Source organism: Canis lupus, chromosome 1 (genome assembly GCF_048164855.1).
Source record: "Canis lupus baileyi chromosome 1, mCanLup2.hap1, whole genome shotgun sequence".
NCBI classification, from domain to species: domain Eukaryota; kingdom Metazoa; phylum Chordata; class Mammalia; order Carnivora; family Canidae; genus Canis; species Canis lupus.
Window position 1 is genome coordinate 106,717,232 of NC_132838.1, and position 19,297 is coordinate 106,736,528.

At 59.6% G+C, this 19,297-nt stretch overlaps 2 protein-coding genes across 5 annotated transcripts; both read left to right on the forward strand.

The window, feature by feature from the left end:
• The first annotated feature begins 1,810 nt into the window (after positions 1-1,810).
• On the forward strand, positions 1,811-4,317 carry ASPDH (aspartate dehydrogenase domain containing). Its single transcript, XM_072770245.1, has 7 exons — positions 1,811-1,971; positions 2,601-2,745; positions 2,987-3,071; positions 3,165-3,314; positions 3,397-3,617; positions 3,689-3,843; positions 4,174-4,317. The coding sequence occupies exons 1-7, from the start codon at positions 1,917-1,919 to the stop codon at positions 4,215-4,217; spliced, it is 855 nt and encodes a 284-aa protein (XP_072626346.1). The 5' UTR covers positions 1,811-1,916; the 3' UTR covers positions 4,218-4,317.
• A 204-nt stretch (positions 4,318-4,521) lies between these two features.
• On the forward strand, positions 4,522-8,307 carry JOSD2 (Josephin domain containing 2). Of its 4 annotated transcripts, none has more exons than XM_072770310.1 (5): positions 4,522-4,845; positions 5,388-5,547; positions 6,872-6,997; positions 7,729-7,923; positions 8,029-8,307. In XM_072770310.1, exons 2-5 carry the CDS (start codon positions 5,402-5,404, stop codon positions 8,126-8,128), a joined length of 567 nt encoding a protein of 188 aa, XP_072626411.1. In that variant the 5' UTR covers positions 4,522-4,845; positions 5,388-5,401; the 3' UTR covers positions 8,129-8,307. The 4 variants fall into 4 exon arrangements, with proteins under 4 accessions (XP_072626411.1, XP_072626401.1, XP_072626390.1 ...); XM_072770300.1 differs by having other exon boundaries at positions 4,525-4,803; positions 5,385-5,547; XM_072770289.1 differs by having other exon boundaries at positions 4,531-4,803.
• Positions 8,308-19,297: the final 10,990 nt, after the last annotated feature.

The window sequence follows — 19,297 nt, forward strand, 5'->3', positions numbered from 1 at the left end:
CATCTGAAAGACCCTGTTTCCCAATAAGATCACATTCACGGGTCCTGGAGGTCAGGACCTCAACACATCTTTTTAAGGGACACGAGTCAATCCACAACGGAGTCAAACCGGAGCGTTGCTGACCCCTCTGCAAACCCACAAGCCCCTGCCGGGAGGAAGGGGTCAGGATGCACGGGGAAGGGCAAGGGCGTGAGGTGCTCCTGGCTGCTGGAGCTGCTGGGCCTGCCGGCTGGGCTGAAGACTGCACTTCCGTCAGACTCGCTCAGAGGCAGAGGGATGGGAGCGGGAGAGGGTGGCGCTGTAACTCAGAGGCACAGGGGCTCCCACAGAGCCCTGGGAGGGACAGGAGCCAGCAGGTGGAGGGAACCCCAGGGGTCGAGGGGACGGCAGGCAGGGCAGCTGCTGGTGGGACGTGCCAGGGCCGCAGTCTTGTGCTGTCTAGCCCCGCACAGCCCGATGGAAGTGGAGGGTGTGCTGGGGATGAGGCGCTGCTCCCGGCAGACGGGGCCCACGGACAGGACTGGGGCCCCATACTCGGCAGGCCTGGGTCATGTGTGCTCTGTGCCCCCTTCTCGACGTGGGACTCCTACTAAAGCACTTTCTTCCCTTAGGCGCCGGCGACTGTTGCCTGCCCCTGCGATGGTCGTCTGGGGTCTCCGGCCCTGTCTGCCTGTGACTGTCTGCTCCCACTTGTCAACCTGGGACTCTTGGAGCCTGGCTCCCTGTCCCTCCCTTTCATGCTCTTTCTCTCCCATCCTCTTTCACTGCGATCCTGGTTGCCATGGCAATACTGCAGCGGGTACCAGGTGGTGGCTGGGGGCAGGGAGCCGCACTGCTGCCGCAGCCTCCGTCGCCATCTCCGATGCCAGGCACCTGCAGGGACTAGTGGCTGGGCCTCATTTGGGGGGACCTCAGGGCCTCCGCAGGCCCCACGGACTTCTCCTTAGTCAGTGGGAGGTGGGGAGAGGGGGCGGACTGTGGGAGGGAGAGCTCAGTATTGGGGGGGTGGCATTGTAGTTGCGAGAGGAGTAGATGAAAGGTGAGAAGTCAGGAGAACAGAGGGGCAACCAGACTGGAGACAGACCCTGGGGTAGGGGGTGCGTGCAGCAACAGAGCTGGGATTAGCTGGACTGGGGACGAGGGGGTGGGTTGCAGCAACAGAGCTGGGATGAGCTGGGCTCCAGCTCTGTTCTGCCTGTGGGGCGCCACCAGGCCAGGCCTCCCGGGGAACGTGGGGTGGGGAGGAGATGCGGGGCCTGGCCCAGCTGGGGACAGAATGGCAGCCGGCCCAGAGAAGGCGGGGCGGGGCTGGAGGGCTGGAGGTCCAGGGAGAGGCCCAGAGACAGCGATGGGAGGGAGCAAAAGAGTCGGGGACAGAACCAAGGGAGGAAAAGATGGAGGAGGAACGTTGACAAGAAACACGGGTGCCTAGGCATGGGGTTGGGGTTTGCGTAGCAGGCCTGAGGGCAGGGACCAGAAACCCAGGAGCAAGGGACAGACTGGGAGCCCTGAGACCCCATCAGCAGCTCTTCTCCCTGGCTCCCAACCCTCTCTACCCCCACCCCAAGCAGGATGCAGTTTCCATGACAACCTGGCTGGCCAGAAAGGGGGGCTGGGGACTGCAGAGGAAATTTTCCACATCAGCAGGAAGGGAGGAGGGTAGAATGCAGGGAAGGAAGGGGCTGGGTACAGTGGAGGCCACGCGGGGCCCTGGACGCCCACCGCCCCAGGATCCTCATCCCCACCCCCACCCAGCCGACCCACACCCTCTCCACTGAGCCACTGTGGGGAAGGGAGGCTCTGGAGAGGATCAAGGGTCAAATGTTCAAAGATCAGCCACTGCCCAGGCCTGGAGGGGAGGGGGGCAGTGAGCAGCTGAGAGCTGGGGCCTGACGCAGGCCACCAGATTCCAGGACATGGCTCTTGACGGGGTCCCGAGGAGGGTAGGGGTGGTGGGCTACGGCCGCCTTGGTGAGTCCCCCACCTCTGGGGCCTCTTCCCCTGGCCTCTTCCTGAAGCCCCCAAAGCTCTTCGCCCACCACACACATACTTACCTCTAGGAAAGGGGGCAGGGGTCTTTATCTGCAACCTGGCTCTGCCCCTGTGTCTGCCTGAGCACCGTCCACTTCCCACCACGGGGCCCCATCCCCCTCTCTGGGTCCCTCTCCCCCCTTTCTGATTCTCTGCCCTCTACCTAAGCTTCTGTGTCCCCCCCCCCCCCCCCGCCCTGCCCCACCTGGGTCAGTGTACCCTCCCTCAGCTCCGGTATTTCTGAGTCCCTGTCCTCCTCCCCATGGGTCCCTGTCCCCCTCCCTCTGGGTCTCTGCCCCCATCTTTCTGATTAGCCCTCCCCCAGGTCCTTGTCCCCCTCCCCCGGGTCCCTATCCCCTTCCTCCAGGTCCCTGTCCCCTCCCTCTAGGTCTCTGCCCCCATCTTCCTGAGTACTCCTCCCCCAGGCCCTTGTCCCCCTCCCCCAGGTCCCTATCCCTTTCCTCCAGGTCCCTGTCCCCCTCCCTCTGGGTCTCTGCCTCCATCTCTCTGGGTCCCCCTCCTTCTGGGTCCTTGTCCCTCTCTCACTGAATCTTCCTCCCTCCCCCCAGGACAGTCCCTTGTTTCTCACCTGCTGACTCAGGGACCAGAACTGGGCCTAGAACTTGTTTTTGTCTGGAATCGAGACCCAGGACGAATGGCAGGAAGCGTGCCCCCTGCCCTGCAGCTCCAGAACCTCGCTGCTCTCGGGGAGAGGTCAGTGATCTCCCCATGAAAGGCTGGGGCTCCCTGAAGCTCCTGTTCTGGCCTCCCTCAGGTGCTGTGATCCCAGGCACGTCCCTTACCCTCTCTGGGCCAAACGTGAGACAGGACAAACCATCCTGCTTCCCCTCAGAACAGGGTGAAGAGCATCGGGCCTCCAGAGGCTCTGAGGGAGTCTGAGGAGGGGAGTTGCAATGCCTCTCCAAGGCCCTCCCCCATCTCTCCCCTCCCCCAGGCACCCTGACCTTGTGGTGGAAGTGGCCCATCCCAAAATAATCCAGGAATCTGGGGCAAAAATCCTGCGTTACTCCAACCTCCTGGTGAGCCCTGCCCAGCCTGCCTCGGCCCCACCCTACCCTACAGTGGGATCCATCCCCTGACCTCAGCAACCCCCCCACCTCCATCCACCCCAGGTGGGGTCCCCCTCAGCCCTGGCTGACCAGGCCACAGAGCAGCAGCTGCGAGAGGCCTCGCATCGCTGGCACCATGCCGTGTTCGTGGCCCGGGGGGCCCTGTGGGGCACTGAGGACATCACCAGACTGGACGCAGCAGGGGGCCTCCAGGTGAGGACCCGCCGGGATCCCGGGCAAACCAGAGGGGGCCTCCAGAGACCTCCGGCCCCATCACCCTGGCTGTCACTTCCAGAGTCTTCGTGTCACCATGGCCACGCACCCCGATGGCTTCCGGCTCGAGGGACGGCTGGCTGCAGTGCCCAGCACTGGGCCTCGCACAGTGCTCTACGAAGGCCCTGTCCGTGGGCTCTGCCCCTTGGCCCCTCGCAACTCCAACACCATGGCAGCCGCTGCACTGGCCGCCCCCAGCCTGGGTTTTGACCACGTGGTCGGGGTGCTTGTGGCTGATCTCAGGTGAGCTAAGGCGTGTGGGAGGGTCAGGCGGGGGGCCAGGCCAGCCAGGCTCACCACCCTGCTTGCCCCAGCCTCACAGACATGCACGTGGTGGAGGTGGAGCTGAGCGGCCCGCCGGGCCCCTCGGGCCGAAGCTTTGCTGTGCACACCCACAGAGAGAATCCCGCTGAGCCAGGCGCCGTCACGGGCTCGGCCACCGTTACCGCCTTCTGGCGCAGCCTCCTGGGTGCGGCCCCTGCAGCCCCTCTCCCCAGGCCCTGGCTCTGCAATCCGCAGAGCCCAGGTCCCGGCTGGGTCTGGGTCTGCGGGTCTGATATGGTCTCTAGTTGACTGATCTTTATGTCTGTGTCTCCTTCACTTTCTCCTCCCCGGCTTTGACTCTTGAGAGACCCATCCCTGTAGGAACCTCCCTTCTCTGCCTCTCGCTGGGATCCCACCACCCTTCTCCCTGTGTGTCTCCTCCCCCACCCGGGTCGGTCCCTCCCAGCAGGTGTCTGACTCTCCTCATCGCGCGGTCCCAGCCTTTTATTCCCTGTATCTCCCTCCACCCCCGCAGGCTGCTGCCAGCTCCCCTCCAGGCCGGGGATCCATCTCTGCTGAGAAGCCGCCTCCTTCCCTGGTGGACATCTTCGTCTCATTTACGTCCCCATCCCGGGCCTCCCCGCTGTCTCAGTAAACACTGGAAGCTCCTCTCCCTGCATGGTCCGTTGTCTCTGGTCCCTTGGTTCCCTTCTGTGACGTCACGCGGCGACTTCACACTAGGCTTGGTGCCACCATGGAGGATGAGCACCTGCGGGAGTCACACTCCCGGGAGCTCTCGCGAGAGCCTACACACTACATTTCCCAGAATCCTCCGAGCATCAGGGGGCGTGGCCCCTGCACGCAAAGAGGAGGGGCCCTGTAGGGCATATTTCCGGGATTCGCCGCAGCGACCGAATTGCAGTTCTGCGTCCTCCCGGCTACAGTGGACTTCCGAGCCAAGCTCCCCGGAAGTTCCGATCCAAGCCGAAGGGCCTCGCGGGGGCCGCCGGAACCTGTAGTCCGGCACGCGGGGGCCGCTGGGAGCTGTGTGCGTCCGGCCTGGCCAGTCACAGCGCGGTGTTGCCCGCCTCGCGGTCGGAACCCACAGCCGCCGCCCAGGGGGATGCGGGAACCCCTGGTTTCGGGGAGCAGAGAGGCAGGAGGGGTGAGGGGCGTTGCCAGGCAACGGGCGAGCGCCGCGGTTGGGGTATGGGTCGGGGGGAAAGGCTCTGTTCCTTGGTGTCCGGGGAGGGGGTCCTGTTGCCGAGAGACAGGAGCAGGAAACCCTGTTGTTTGTGATAGGGGAGGGGAGTCTTCTGTTGCTAGGCGACTGGAGGAGACCCTGTTACCTAGAAACAGGGGAGAGGATTTCTCTATTGCTAAGAAACCAGAGGAGAGGCTTGTTACCTAGTTGGGGAGGGGGTCGTCTGTTGCTACGGAACCAGAGAAGGACCCCGTTACCTAGGGACAGGGGAGGGGGTTTGCTCGGTGACCACCATCCCTTTCACTTAGGGATGTGGCAGGGGTAGCCCTCTGTTGCTAGGTGAGTAGGAGAGGCCTTTTCCTAGCAACAGGGGAGGGAGGTACCCCGTTGCCAGGAGAAGGCCTGGGGAGCCAGGGTCAGCGGCCCAGTGTCCCCTTGGGCTGCCCTGAGCCCCCACTTCAACGGCAGTGCCCCCCAGACCTGCTGGCAGGTTGGGCCTCCAGATCCCGGGCCCCCAAGTACCTTCTTCCCTCGCCCCCAAGCAGGAGCCGAGGACGGCATGTCCCAGGCCCCAGGAGCACAGCCGAGCCGGCCCTCGGTTTATCACGAACGGCAACGCCTGGAGCTGTGTGCCGTCCACGCCCTTAACAACGTCCTGCAGCAGCAGCTCTTTAGCCAGGAGGCTGCCGATGAGATCTGCAAGAGGTGACCGTCACCCGCCCTAACCCCTGGAGAAGCAGGGTTCGGGAGCAGAGCGACCCAACCAGGTCTCACAGCAAGGCAGGGACAGAGCCCCGGGCCTTCCAACACCCACCTGGGGAACCCTGAGCCTGGGACATGGAGATGTTGCTGCCCACACCTGCCCTTCACCATGGCCACGCCACTGCCCCAGCTCAGACCTCACCTTCCCTTATCTGGATCCTCATCCTCACATCCCCTCCAGCCTCCCAGCTTCTGGATTTTCCCCGCCTGTCCACACTATACACAGTGCCAACCCCGCCCTCCTCTGCTCACAGCCCTCACACCGCTCCTCAGCAGCCCTGGGAGAAGTCCCAAGTCCTGCAGCCTAATACCCCAGGCCCTGCATGCTGTGGGTCCCCACCTTCCTCTGCAGTTTCTTAGCTCACTGCACCCCCCAAATCACAGTTCTTCCCAGTCCCCAGATGAGCCCTGCTATGATGCCTCTGGCCCTTTGCACAGGCTGTTTTTTTCCTTCTGGCACGGCTTCCTTCTCTTGGCAGCCGGGAATGTTCCTCCTCACCATGCAACATTTCAAACATCGCTCCTCTATTCCCGCTCTGCCTTGTCTCCTCCTCTCTGTCCCCACAGCCTCCGTCCCAAGCCTGGATCCCTCCTCCTTCAGTAACCCACATGAGGCTCCACCCAGAGATGATCCTGTCTTCCTCACTCTTGCTTACAGCCCTCCCATGGACCCTCCAGCATCCTCAGGCAGAGTCCCAGCCCCTCAGACCAATTGTTATAGAATTTATTCATCTCCTCTGCCATTCACAACAGGGGTCCATCAACTCTTGGATGCTGAGGCCATGCTGGAGACCCAGAGATGAGTCCAGTATAGGCCCTGCCCTGAGGGAGGTCAGGCAAACAGATATGCAGGAAAATAATACACAGACTTTCCCTCTCAGGCCCCTGCCCCTCCCCCTCCCCCTGCCCACCAAGGGCCAAGAGAAAGAACAAAGGTGTCACTGTTCAGAGAAGGCAGGACCCAGAGAGACAAATAGTGGCAAGGTGGGCCTCCTGAGCTGGGGGATGGCTGGAGGAGAGGTGGGGAGACCAGATGAGGCTTCAGGTCAGGGAGGACAAGGCCTGCGCAGGGAAATGTGGCTATAGGACAGGGCAGAGAGAGTTGGGGACGGTGGGATCAGGCTTGGGGCTGATGAGCCATGGGGTTGAGCAAAGGGAAGAGTCCAAAGGCTGGATGATTCAAGGTCCCTGGGACTCTCCTGCTTTGTAGGGAGGGCAAGACCTTTTCAGGGACCCCCAGCTCAAGCTCTGACCATCCCCTGACCAGGTTGGCCCCAGACTCCCGGCTGAATCCCCATCGCAGCCTCCTCGGCACCGGCAACTATGATGTCAACGTGATCATGGCAGCCCTGCAGGGGCTGGGCCTGGCCACCGTGTGGTGGGACAGAAGGAGGTGGGACCCCAAGCACTGCGTCATGTGTGCTGAGCCTGGCACAGTGGGTGCGGTGTGACAATATCGGTGTGAGATAAAGCAGAGGGTGGGTGGATAGGAGGTGAGAAGGAAGGGGTACAATGAGTGGAAGGTTTGCATGGGTGGATGATGGATGGATGGCCAGCCAAAGGGTTGGGAGATGGTACAAAGATGAGTGGGATGACAGGACGGACAATAGGATGAGCCGATGGACGGATAGTGGGTAGGTAGACGGTAATCTGGTAATGAGGTGGATGGTAAATGTGTAATTGGATGTGTTGAGGAGGTGGTGGTTGGCTGACGAAGTGGATGAGTTAATAAAGGATAATTGATAGGCAATGGATAGCTAATAGGTGGTTGGATAGTTGGAGGGATGGATGGACAGATGGACAGGTGGATGGCTAAAGACTGGATGAGGTGTTGGAGGATGGTGGGTAAGTTGTTGAGCTGGTGGCTGGCTGGCTGATCAGTTACATCAGTAGATGAATGATGTTTGGGTGTACGATAGTTGGGTAGTTGAGGGGGGTGGTCACTAGATGGGTGGGAGATTTGGGTGCATGGGTGAATGAAAGGAAATAAAGAGCGAAGAGAGTCCTTGGGCAGGCCTGGGGGCTCCTGCTGTCATGCCAGCCTGGCTCCCACGAGTTCAGTACCCCTGGGCCAGTGGGTGAGCACAGGACACTGACGGCCGTGTCCCCACTCCACCCACACAGGCCCCTGTCCCAGCTGGCCCTGTCCCAGGTACTGGGACTGATCCTGAACCTGCCCTCACCCATGTCCCTGGGGCTGCTGTCCCTGCCACTGCGCCGGCGGCACTGGGTGGCCCTCCGCCAGGTGGATGGCGTCTACTACAACCTGGACTCCAAGCTGCGGGCGCCCGAGGCCCTAGGGGACGAGGATGGTGTCAGGTGAGGGGGAGGCGACTCTGGGGCTGGGGCTTGGCACTGGCTCCCCACTCCCCAGGAGGCAACGCCCAGGCTCCTGGGCCTCAGTCTCCTCATCTCTCTGCCCAGGGCCTTCCTGGCAGCTGCCCTGGCCCAGGGCCTGTGTGAGGTGCTGCTGGTGGTGACCAAGGAGGTGGAAGAGAAGGGCTGCTGGCTGCGGACGGTCTGACCCAGCAGAGGCAAGAAGTGGGCCACCTGTCGTGCAGTCTCTACGCGTCCAGATCTGGCCCCTGCGTGCTGGGAAAGGGCTAGGCCCGCACCTCATGGACCCCGTGGAGGCCCCAGCCCCCTTCCAAACCCCCTGCTCCCTGATGCCACTGCTGCCTCAATAAATCTGCTCATTTGCTACCGGCCTGGCCTGCATCTGCCTGGGGGGCCCTTCCCTCCAGGGGCTCCTGGAGAGGGGTGGGGAGGGGGCCCCCCCGCTAGCCAGCCAGGCATTGACTAGAGCCTGGGAGGTCACATGCTGGCTCTCCTCCAGGTCCGGTGAGTCACCCACCTCTCTGGGCCTCAGTTTCTTCATCAGGGCCACAGGAGAAAATAGCAGGAGTCCCTGCCCTCATGAGCCATTGGCAGGCAGAGACCAGGAGCAAATAGGTGATCCAGGGTGTTTGGTGGGATAAGGGCAGGGGAGAAAGCAAGTTTCTTTCTGGATTCTTGATTCTGCTCCATCAGTTGTCCAAGAGATGGCCACGCCACGACCCCCGGAAGCTGCCACTGTGTTCTGTTAGGAGGGGGAGGGCAACCAAGCTTATTCATCCACTGGCCTTGAAACTGGGAAATGATCCCATGTTATGGGGGGAGGGAGGATGCCATCCGAGGGTCTTGAAAGGTGGAGGAGGAAGCAGGAAAGGAGAGTCCGTAGGAAACCTGGCGAAGGAAGCAAGTCAGAGATGCTATGTGGTGAGCAGCTTAGGGGCCAGACGCCAAGGGGCCAGAGCAGGGACACAGAGGCACCCCTAGGGGCTAAAGTGGGCTAGGAATCAGACTGACACCCTGACTCCAGCCCAGTGAGGCTCATTGGACTTCTCTCCTCCGCAAGTGGAAGCGAATGCATGTGTGCTGTTTTAAGCCATTAATTTCATCAGAGCAGCCACAGGAGCCCGCACAGCACAGGTAGATTCACTTAGGACAGTTGGAGCCACAGTTGAAGCAGGGGAAGTGGGGAGGAAAGGCATTCCAGGCTGAGGGAACAATCAGTGCAAAGGCCCTGGGGAGGCTGCTGTGGCTGGAGTGAGGCTGGTGGGGCAGGGTGGGGGGAGGAGGTGACAAAGGGGGAAGACCAACCCTCAGGGATTTGAGCAGGAGGAGGACAGGCACCCATTTGGTGTCTTCTCTCCACATTCTCACCTGAGCGAGACCCTTCCTATTCTGTGGCCCCTCCCCAGGGCCATCCATCCCCTTGCTGCAGCTTCCTTGTCCGGTTGGCCATTCACACGGCTCCCCTGGCCCCCACCTCTGGATCTGATCTACACAGCTGAAGCCAGGCACTCGCTCTCAGGCTGGGAGGAAGACACAAAGGGACAGGAAGCCCCAGTTCAAGGGGCTTTAAGAGGGACCTCCAGGGGGCTAGAGGAAGATGGGGGACTGGCTCCAGAAGGCTGAAGGGGGCTCTCCAAAGGGCCAGTGTGGGAAGGAAGGGGGCCATTCCAGAATGGGAAACAACTCTGAATGAGCTCTGGAATCCAAGGGGGGCAACCGCTACTGGTCACTGACCAGGTGACTAGGGATGAGGGTGGGTCCCTGCCAGGCCCCAGGCCACAGGGCCTCCAAGGGGGGGCCTGAGGGCTGGACCTTGTCCAGGACAGCAGGTGGGGGCCACCAGGGCGGTGACAGGTCTGTCCTGGGTTCAGAAATCCCCCTGGGGTGGGGGGAGCAGTGTGGCGACAACCTGGGGCAGGGAGCCCTGGGAGGAGGCCGGATGGGAGAGGATGGAGGCCAGAGCTGGTCCCTGGGGAGAGAGAGGAGGGACACAGTCCAGGCAGCTCTGCTCTGCTGGGCTGTGGAGGCAAAGGCAAGGGGGAATGAGGAGGGCATTCAGGGGTCTGGCCAGGGGATCCTGGGACAGATAAAGAGTGGTTCGGTGAGCTCAGTGGGATGTAAGGGATGTGACAGATCAGATGATATGGCGGGGGTGGGGGTGGCAGGGGGGGCTGGTCAGGGGCTCTGGAGATGGCTTCAGGGGTCTGGAGGAGTGTATGTGAGCCTGGGGAGGGAAGCAGATAGGGCAGGGCCTCTTTTTTCGGGGTGGGCAGAAATGGGGGACCAAGAGACATAGGGAGGCCATGGGTGGGGAGAGGTAGGTGGGCCCCTGTTTGGGGCCTGGGTCCCTGACTCCACCTCAGGTTGGGTTCCTTCGGGACAGCAAATATCTCGCAAGGACACAAGCTAAACTCTGACACCAGAAAGAAGGTGGGGTGCAGATAGAGCAGGTGCTCGTGCTCGTGGAGCCAGCTGTGACGCTGAGATGTGGACTTGGCCAGTTCTGGTTCCAAGACTTCTGGAGGTCAAAGGGGAACTTGTAAAGCACAAAGTCAAAGAGCATATTAGCAACTGTTGGGGTCCCAGAACACCCCAACTATGGGGGCAGCCCCCACATCTGCCATGCCTGGTCTCTGCCTCTCCCACACCTGGGTCTCTGACTCCCTGTCTCTCCCTTTGTGTCCCTCTCTTGGTCTCTCTCAGACTCTGCCTCCTGGGTCCCCTATCTTCCCCCCACCCCCACCCCCACCGCCTACCCTCTGTGCCTGCCAGTGTCCCCTGGTCCCAGACAGCCTGGCGGGACTCCCTGAGTGTTTCTATTCTCGGGCCTGAGTGACTTCCCCAGGTGCCTTCCCAGCCAAGGCCTAATATGGTCCGAGCAAGGAGCCGGAGCTGCAGCTCGGGGTGGGACCTGGAGAGGGGGAGGGGGCGGGGCGGGGTCCGGGCCCCCTCCCCTCCTGCTCTCACCTCTCCAGCGCTCCCCCTCCTGCGCTCTGCACAGGGCTTGCCGTCCCCCCTCCCCCTGCAGAATGCACGACCCCCCCTCACTAGCCCCACCTGCTGGGGGGGAGCCCCTGCTCCCGGGTACCAGGCAGGACCCAGGCTGGTCCCAGAGCTCCGCGGGGGGTGGGGGTGAGGGGCTCCCCAGGGTCCCAGGCCGCCCGTTGGGGGCGTGTCCCGCCAACCCGCAGGGGCGAGGCTGCAGTCACGCGACAGGTGCAGGGTGGGGTGACAGCTGTCCCCGCGCACCCCAGTGCTGACAGCTGAGGCCCGATTTAGCTCTCGGAGCCGGGGGCTGACCAGATAAGGTGTGTGTAGGGGGGTGGTCCCGCCCCCAGGCGCCCCTTAAATTGTCCACGCGGGCCTGGGGAGCGGCCGCCGCCGACGCCAGGTGAGAGGGACCGGGCTCCTTCCTCGACTTCCCCGCCGTCTGCCCAGCGGCTCGGCCCATTCTCTCTCTCTCTCTCTCTCCTTCTCCCTGTCTCTTACTCTCCGTCCCCGTCTCTCCCCGCCTGCCCCCTTCTCTCCGTGTCTCTCTCTCCCCTGCCTCACCCCGTCCTTCCCTGTCTCCCTCTCGCTCCGTATCCCTCCGCCTCCCCGTTTCTACATCTCTGCCTGCCGCCCTAGCCTCCCCCTGTTCGCTCCTCTTCCTTCCGTCTCTCTCCCTTTCCATCTCTCTCCAGCCCTCTTACTCCCACCCCTGTCTCTCTCCTCTCCCGCCTCTCCGTCCCTCCCCCCTACTTCTCCTGGCCTCAGTCTCTCCCTCTTTCTGTGTCTTGCCTCCCGCCTCCCCGCCCCCCGTCCCTCTGTCTGTCTCCCGTCCGCCTGGTTCCCCCCGTGCCAACCCCACCCCAGCTTTCGACGGAGGCCGCCAGGCCGTCCGCGGTGGTTTCTGCTCAATAAAGCTGTTCTGTCCTCACTCTCTCGCTCCCCTCGGCTCCTCCTTTCTCTCCTCACCCCTCCGCCTCAGATCCCGGCAGGTCAGGCCCGGGTCCTCCCTCCCAGAGCCTGAGCGACAGACCGAGACCGGGGCGGGGGTGGGGGGAGCCCCAGAGCGGGTGAAACAGAGACCCGAATGGGGGCTTCGAACCGCGGGGGGAGGGAGGGCGGCGGGACCCGGAGACGCAGAGGGACGCGCACCGGAGAGTGGGGGGCGCAGAGACCGACAGCGACTCAGAGCCCCCCCAAGACACAGCAGCTCCCCCCGTCCCCCATGCCGCCCCCCCCTCCCGTCCCCAGGCCGCGCCAGGCCCAGGACAAAGCGCCCTTGTCCCCGATTCCAGCTCGGGGCGGGCAGCTGGAGGGTGGGCTGGGCCCCAGGGGCGGGGCAGCCACCAGGAGGCCTGGCCTCGGCCTCCACCCTCAGACTCCCCCCCACCTCCTCCTCCTTCTGACCTCCCAGCCTGCTTTCTGCTTTGCCAGGGAAGGGGACCAGCATTTATGAAGCACCTGCTGTACGCACCCGAAATGCCTCCCTGGCTCCCTCGGTTCGCCCTCTGTTCTTCCTGGGCTCTGGCCCCCATTCTGAGGAGGAAACGGGACCTTTTTTTTTTTTTTTTTTTTTTAAGTTCCCAGTGTTTGTTTCCTCTGGGCCTGTGCTCGAGCTCTCTTGTCCCTTGCACCCTGATCCCTTGCACTTCATGACTGTCTGGTCTCCTGGGCCAAGAATGCACATTTGTGGAGCACCTACTGTGTCTTCGGAAATTTACAAACCCTGTCTCCTCTCTTACTACACCTCTTTCTCCCCCAATTCCTTTCTTCCCCCTCTCCTGATGGCCTCCCCTTTCTTTCTGCTCCCTCCTAGGGGAGGGAATGAACACATATTGAGCACCTACTGTATGCCAGGTAGTTTACACATCTTCTCTCCCTTCCTCACACCCTCTTCCTCTCCTGTTTCTTCTCTGTTCCCTCCTTGTGGTTCTGGGCTCTATGCTCTTTTCCAAGGCAAAGAAAACACATTTACTGAGCACCCATGGTAGGCTAAAGCAATCGCCTGTGCTTTCTCTCCTCTCAACCTATTTCACTGACCTGTGAGCTCTGCTACCCTCTGCTGCTTTTTGCTGTCTGCCAGGGAAAGAATTGGGCATTTATTGAGCACCTATTGTATGCCAGACAATCTCCTTATGCTCCTCTCCCCCTCAATTTTCCCTATTTCTTCATTTCTGCTCCATCTGTTCTTTCTTGGGGAAGAGAACAAGCACCTATGGAGCACCAACTGTATGCCAGGCAATCATCCCATTTTATCTCCTCTTGCCTCTCTCCCTGTCCCCCTCTTGCTCTGCCAGCTTCTCCCTTCCCTATGTTCTCTAGGCCCTCTTTTGGGTGAGAAAACAAGCATTTACCAAGCACCTGCTGTGTATCCCACGATTTGCCTGCACCGCCTCCTCCCTGTGTCTCCTCTCCGTTGCCAATTCTTCTCGAGGTCACCTCCTCCCTTCTGCTCCACCAGCCTCTGGCTTTCTCTGCCCTCAACCTCCTCAGCCAACCTTCCTTTCCCTTCGCCTGTACCTGCACCTTCCTTTCCATCTTGTTCTCTCTCCCCCTCTAGGAAGCCAATGTGCATTTATTGAGCGCTTCCTGTGTACTCACAGCCTAACCTACACACTCTCTCTCTTCTTCATTTCTTCACCTGGGCTTCTCTGCCCTGTCTGCTCTCTGCCCTGTCTGCTCTCTCCTGGGGGAGGAAATAGGCATATATTAAGCACCTACTCTGTGCTGCTCCTTCATATCCACTGCCTGTCATTGCTCGTCTCACAGGCTCTGTTCTTCCTTCTCTCCTCCTCTCTGCTTCCTTCCCTCCTCCAGGCTGCTTTTTCTGTGCTCACCAGCAGGAAGGGGAATGGCCATTAAGTGCCTACTGTGTGCCCACTGCTTTACATGTATTGTCTCCTTCCCTCGCAACTTCTGTTCATTGTCTCTGCTGGAACTTCACCTCCCCACCTTTCTTGTTTCTCCTGGGAAAAGAACTCATACTTAATAAGCACCTACTATATGCCCAGCAATTTCCACCAATGACTCTTTCTCTCTCTCTCTCTCATTCTCCTCAGGCTGTCTTTCCTCCCATTTTTCCTCTGTGGTGGTTTCTTCACCTTTCTGACTTGTCTCCTCTCTCCTGAAAATAGGAGTGGACATTTATTGAGCACCTACTGTGTGCTTGCCCTTTATAAGCACAACCTCCCTTCCTCACAATCTCCTTCCCCCTTTCCCTTCCTCTCTGCTGCCTCCTCTTCCTTCCTGCTCTCAGTGCTCTCCATTAGGAAAGGGAAGGGGCACTAATAGAGCACCAACTGTATGCTAGGTAATTTACACACACTGACACCTCTCATTAAAACCTTCTGTCCTGCCCTCCCTCTTCCACTCCACTGGCTTCTCCCTCTATTTCTTCCTTCTCATAGTGGAAGCTCTGAATTTTCTAGGCAGAGGGGATTTAGGGGCACTCTAGGAGTCTCAGTCACCATCACCAGAGAAGCAGCAGATCATCTTCCCCCCCACAGAGATGGTGACAACAGATTTGGGCTCCCATTTGATTTCTTCATCAGAAAAAAAAAATGTGGATAATAGTCACTCTGTGGTATAGAGGAGGGACAAAGGAACTGAATTAAGAACAAGAGAGAAAGTAATATAGAAAGTACTAGAACAGAAGATGGGAGGCATTGATTCTTCTGGCCATTAAACCATGAGTTACTATCTCTCCCGGCCCTGCCTCAGGGCACCCTGCACATGGAGCAGCAGATAAGGAAACTGAAAGTCAGAAGGGGAAGGTAACTGGCCTGCTGTCCCCCTCCATCTCTCCCTTTCCCTTGCTCTGTCACCCCACCCCCATTCTCTTGCGTCTTCTCTTTTCTTATCTCTCTCTGACTCTCTTTCTGATTCTGACTCTCTCTCAGACTCTGTCTCTTTCTCTGACTCTCTCTCACTCAGATTCTCAGACTCTCTCTGACTCTCTCTCTCGTACTCTGTCTCTCTCTCAGACTCTCTCTGCCTCCCTCTGACTCTCTCTCTCTGTCTCTCAGACTCCTCTCTGACTCTCTCTCCCTCTCAAACTGTCTCTCTCTCAGAGTCTCTCAGACTCTTTCTCTCTTTCAGACTCTCTCTCAGATTCTGTCTCTCTCAGACTCTCTCTCAGATTCTGACTCTGTCTCTTTCTCAAACTATCTCTCTCTCTGAGACTCTCTCTCTTAGACTCTCTCAGACTCCTCTCTGACTCTCTCAAACTGTCTCTCTCAGACTCTCTCTCTCTGTCTCTCTCTCGGACTGGACTATCTCTCTCTCTCTCTCTCTCTTAGACTCTCTCTCTCTGACTCTGTCTCTCTCTCTCTTTCTCTTAGACTCTCTCAGACTCCTCTCTGACTCTCTCTCAAACTGTCTCTCTCTCAGAGTCTTTCAGACTCTCTCTTTCAGACTCTCTCTGTCTCTCTCTCAGATTCTCTGTCTCTCTCCAACTCTCTCTCTCTCTCTCAGACTCTGACTTTCTCTGTTTCTGTCTCTCTCTCGGACTGGACTATCTGTCTCTCTCTCTCTCTCAGACTCTCTCTCAGACTCTCTCTCTGACCCTGTCTCTCTCTTTCTCTTAGACTCTCTCAGACTCCTCTCTGACTCTCTCTCAAACTGTCTCTCTCTCTCTCAGAGTCTCTCAGACTCTCTCTGTCTCTCTCTCAGATTCTGTCTCTCTCAGACTCTCTCTTCTCTCAGATTCTGACTCTGTCTCTGTCTCTCTCTCAGATTATCTCTCTCCCTCTGAGACTCTCTCTCTCTCTCTTAGACTCTCTCATACTCCTCTCTGACTCTCTCAAACTGTCTCTCTCAGAGTCTCTCAGACTCTTTCTTTTAGACTCTCTCTCTGTCTCTCTCTCAGATTCTCTGTCTCTCTCAGACTCTCTCTCAGACTCTGTCTCTGTCTCTCTCTCTCTCTCGGACTATCTGTCTCTCTCTCTCTCTGAGGCTCTCTCAGACTCCTTCTCTCTGACTCTCTCTCAAACTCTCTCTTTCTCAGACTCTCTCAAAGTCTCTCTCTTTTAGACTCTCTGACTCTGTCTCGGATTCTCTGTCTCTGTCTCTCTCAGACTCTCTTTCAGACACTCTCAGACCCTCTCTCAGATTCTCGCAGACTGTCTCTCTCTTTCCCTCTCTCAGACCCTCTGACTTTCTCTCTCTCTTTTTGACTCTCTTTCCATCTCAGACTCTTTCTCTCTGTCTCTCAGACTCTCTTTCTCTCTCAGACTTTCTGTCTTTCTCTCTCAGACTCTCTCCCCCTCAGAATCTCTCTCTCTGACTCTCTCTCTGAATCTCTCTCTCTCTCAGACTCTTTCTGAATCTCTCTTAGGTTCTCAGACTCTGACTCTCAGATTCTCTCTGTCTCTCTCAGACTGTCTCTCAGACTGTCTCTCTCAGAGATCTCTGACACTATCTCTCTCTGACTCAGAATCTTTCAGACTTTATCTTAGATTCTCTCTGTGTCTCTCTCAGAGATCTCTGACTCTCTCTCAGACTCTCTCGCTGACTCTCTGACTCTGTCTCTCTTTCGGACTCTCTGTCTCTCACTCAGACTCTCTCTCTCAGATTCTCACTCAGACTCTCTCAGGCTCTCTCTCTCTGATTTTCTCTCTGAATTTCTGACTCTCTCAGACTCTCTCTGAATTCTCTCTTAGACTCTGACTCTCTCAAATTCTCTCTCTCTCTCTCAGACTCTCTCTCTGACTCTGACTTAGTCTCTCTCAGAGATCTCTCTCCAACATTCTCTGACTCGGATTCTGTCTCTCAGACTCTGACTCTCTTTGTCTCTCTCAAAGATCTCTCTCTCTCTCTCTCTCTCAGACTGTCTCTCACTCTCTCTGACTGTGTCTCTGACTCTGTCTTTCAGACTCTTTCTCAGACTCTGACCCTCTCTCTGTCTCTCTCAGAGATCTATGACTCTGTCTCTCTCTGACTCTGTCTCTCTGACTCTCCCTCTGTCTTTCTCAGACTCTTTCTCTCAGACTCTCTGACTCCCTCTTAGACTCTCAGACTCTCTCTCTGTCGCTCTCAGACTCTCTCTTTCAGACTGTCTCGCTCTCTCTGACTCTCTCAGATTCTTTCAGACTCACTTTCTCAGACTCAGACTCTCTTTCTGAATTCCTGTCTCTCCCTCAGACTCTGTCTCTTTCTCTCCCTCTGTCGCTGTCTCTCAGGCAGTCTATGAATGTCTCTCAGAGATCTCTGACTCAGACTCTGTCTCTCTCTCTGACTCTAACCTTCTCTCTGTCTCTCTCAGAGATCTGACTCTCTGTGACTCTGATTCTCTCAGACTCTGTCTCTGTCTCTCTCAGACTCTCTCTCTGTCTCAGAGATCTCTCTCTGACTCTCAGATTCTCTCTCTGATTCTCTCTCTGACTCTGACTCTCTCTGTCACACGTTCTCTCTCACTCTCAGACTCTGTCTCTCAGAGATCTCTCTCTCAGGCTCTCTCCAATTCTGTCTCTCTGAGATCTGACTCTCTCAGACTCTCCCTCTCTCTGACTCTCAGACTCTCTCCCTCTCTCTGACTCTGATCCCCTATGTCTCACTCATCTTTTTTCTTTCTCACCTGTTCCTCTGTCCCCCTCCTCCCCCCTTCTCTCTGCCTCGTCTGTGACACACTTTCCTCCTCACACTAGTTTCTAGTTTCTTTTGCTCACACCTTCTTGATTGTGTCCTCCTCCTCTCCCCTTCCTCCTTCCCTTCCCCCTCCTCCTCTTCCCCCTCCGCTCCTCTCGCTCCTGACCTGCGTCTCTCCCCGCACACCCTCACGCGGGTTTTCTTTACTCCTGTCATCGTGTTCCTCCGAGTTCCTCGTTAGTTCCCACACACTCCCCCATCTCTCCGGAAACGTCGCGCTTGCCCTTCTGCATCTCTGTCCGCCCACCCCCAGCCAGTCTGGCTCCCTGTCCCTGTCTGGGAGCTCGTCTCCTTTCCTCAGGACTCGAGTCCACCCCACGCCCGCTGTCCCGCTGCCCCCTCGTCTACCCGCCGCGTGGCCCCGGAGGTGAGGACGGGTCTTGTCCCGGGCGCGTCCGGGTCCCACCGCAGCGCCGCAGCCGCGCGGCCTCCGCACCCCGTCCCCGGCTGCCTCTCCGCCTCTCCTCTGCCTCGGCTCCCGGCCTCCGCCTCCCTGATGCCTGCGCCTCACGCCGGCCCGCTGCTCTCCTGGTTGTTCCTTGCGCTCCCCGCTTCCCGCTCTCTCTCCCTCTCGACCCTCACACAAACACCGGCTCCCCCCACGCCCCCACCCCGTCTCTCCCCTCCACACTCTCACTGGGCTCTTCCTGTGCCTTCTTTCGTTCGCTCTTTCCCTCCTCCCTGCTCCTCCGTCTTCTCCCCGCCGGGGGCCTTCCCGCCGCGGCGCCTCTACCCCGCTCCACGCCCCGTCTCTCCCCCTCCCATTTCCCCGAGGCTTCCTCACCGTCTCCGGTCTCTCGGTCTCTCTTCCTCCCACACCTGCCCCCTGCCCCCCGCGGTCAGCACCCCTGCGGACACCCCCCGCCCCGGCCGCCTCCAACGGCGGGGAGGCCCCTCTGGCACCAACGGGGCGGGAGGGGCGCCCCGCGAGCTAGTGATACGCGTCTCCTGCCTCCGCACAGTGGCCCCGTGATTGATGTTTCCACGCGACTCCCGTCACGTCCCGCCAGCGCCCGGGACCAGCGGCCTGCAGGTCCCCGCAGCTCCTCGCGCACCGGGACGGGGCTGCACGGGCGTCACCTCCCGGGAGGCTGCAAACCCTCCCTTCCCTCTCGTCGGGCTCTAGCGCCGTCGTTCCTTTGGTCCCCTACGTCTCCCGGCTCCTTCGGCGCGCCGCGGGCTCCGCGCCGCTTCCCCGGGGTGGCGGCTGACGCGGGAGCCGTGTCTCCGCGGCCGGGCGTCACCCGCCCTTCGCTCTACCCTCGCTCTCGGGCTCCCCCGTCTCGTCGCGTCTCCCCGGACTCCCTCCCGGGCGGGCCGGGCCCGGGCCTCGGGGCGTGCGCGCGCCTGTGCCGTACCTGTCCGCGCGCGCGCCCGTGCCTGGCTGTGTGCGCGTGCGTGCCGTGGCCGCGGCGGGCCCCCTCTTCCCGCCCGCGTTCTCCTCCCCGACCCCCCCGTATCCCCCTCCTGCTCCTGTCGCGCTCCCGCCGCCCCTACACCCGCTGTGACACAGTCACCCCTCACTCCACACCTCACTCTTCTCAGCCTGGTCCTCGCGCGGCGCGCTCTCTCTCCAACCTTTTTTCCGCCACTTCTCTCACCTCCGCTCCCCGCCCCTCCCTCACCCCTCCTTTCTCAGCCTCTCGCCGCCTCTGCCCTGGTCTTCCCCGCCGGCCCGCTCTCCACGCTCCAGTGTGCCTTAAAAATTTTTTTTAAAAAGATT

Coding starts and splice junctions, on each gene's coding strand:
- JOSD2 (XM_072770310.1), top strand. CDS start 5,402: ATGTCCCAGGCCCCAGGAGCACAGCCGAGCCGGCCCTCGGTTTATCAC. Junction 6,998..7,728: donor GTGTGGTGGGACAGAAGGAG/GTGGGACCCCAA, acceptor CCACCCACACAG/GCCCCTGTCCCAGCTGGCCC. Junction 7,924..8,028: donor GGGGACGAGGATGGTGTCAG/GTGAGGGGGAGG, acceptor CTCTCTGCCCAG/GGCCTTCCTGGCAGCTGCCC.
- ASPDH (XM_072770245.1), top strand. CDS start 1,917: ATGGCTCTTGACGGGGTCCCGAGGAGGGTAGGGGTGGTGGGCTACGGC. Junction 3,618..3,688: donor GTGCTTGTGGCTGATCTCAG/GTGAGCTAAGGC, acceptor TGCTTGCCCCAG/CCTCACAGACATGCACGTGG. Junction 3,844..4,173: donor CTTCTGGCGCAGCCTCCTGG/GTGCGGCCCCTG, acceptor CCACCCCCGCAG/GCTGCTGCCAGCTCCCCTCC.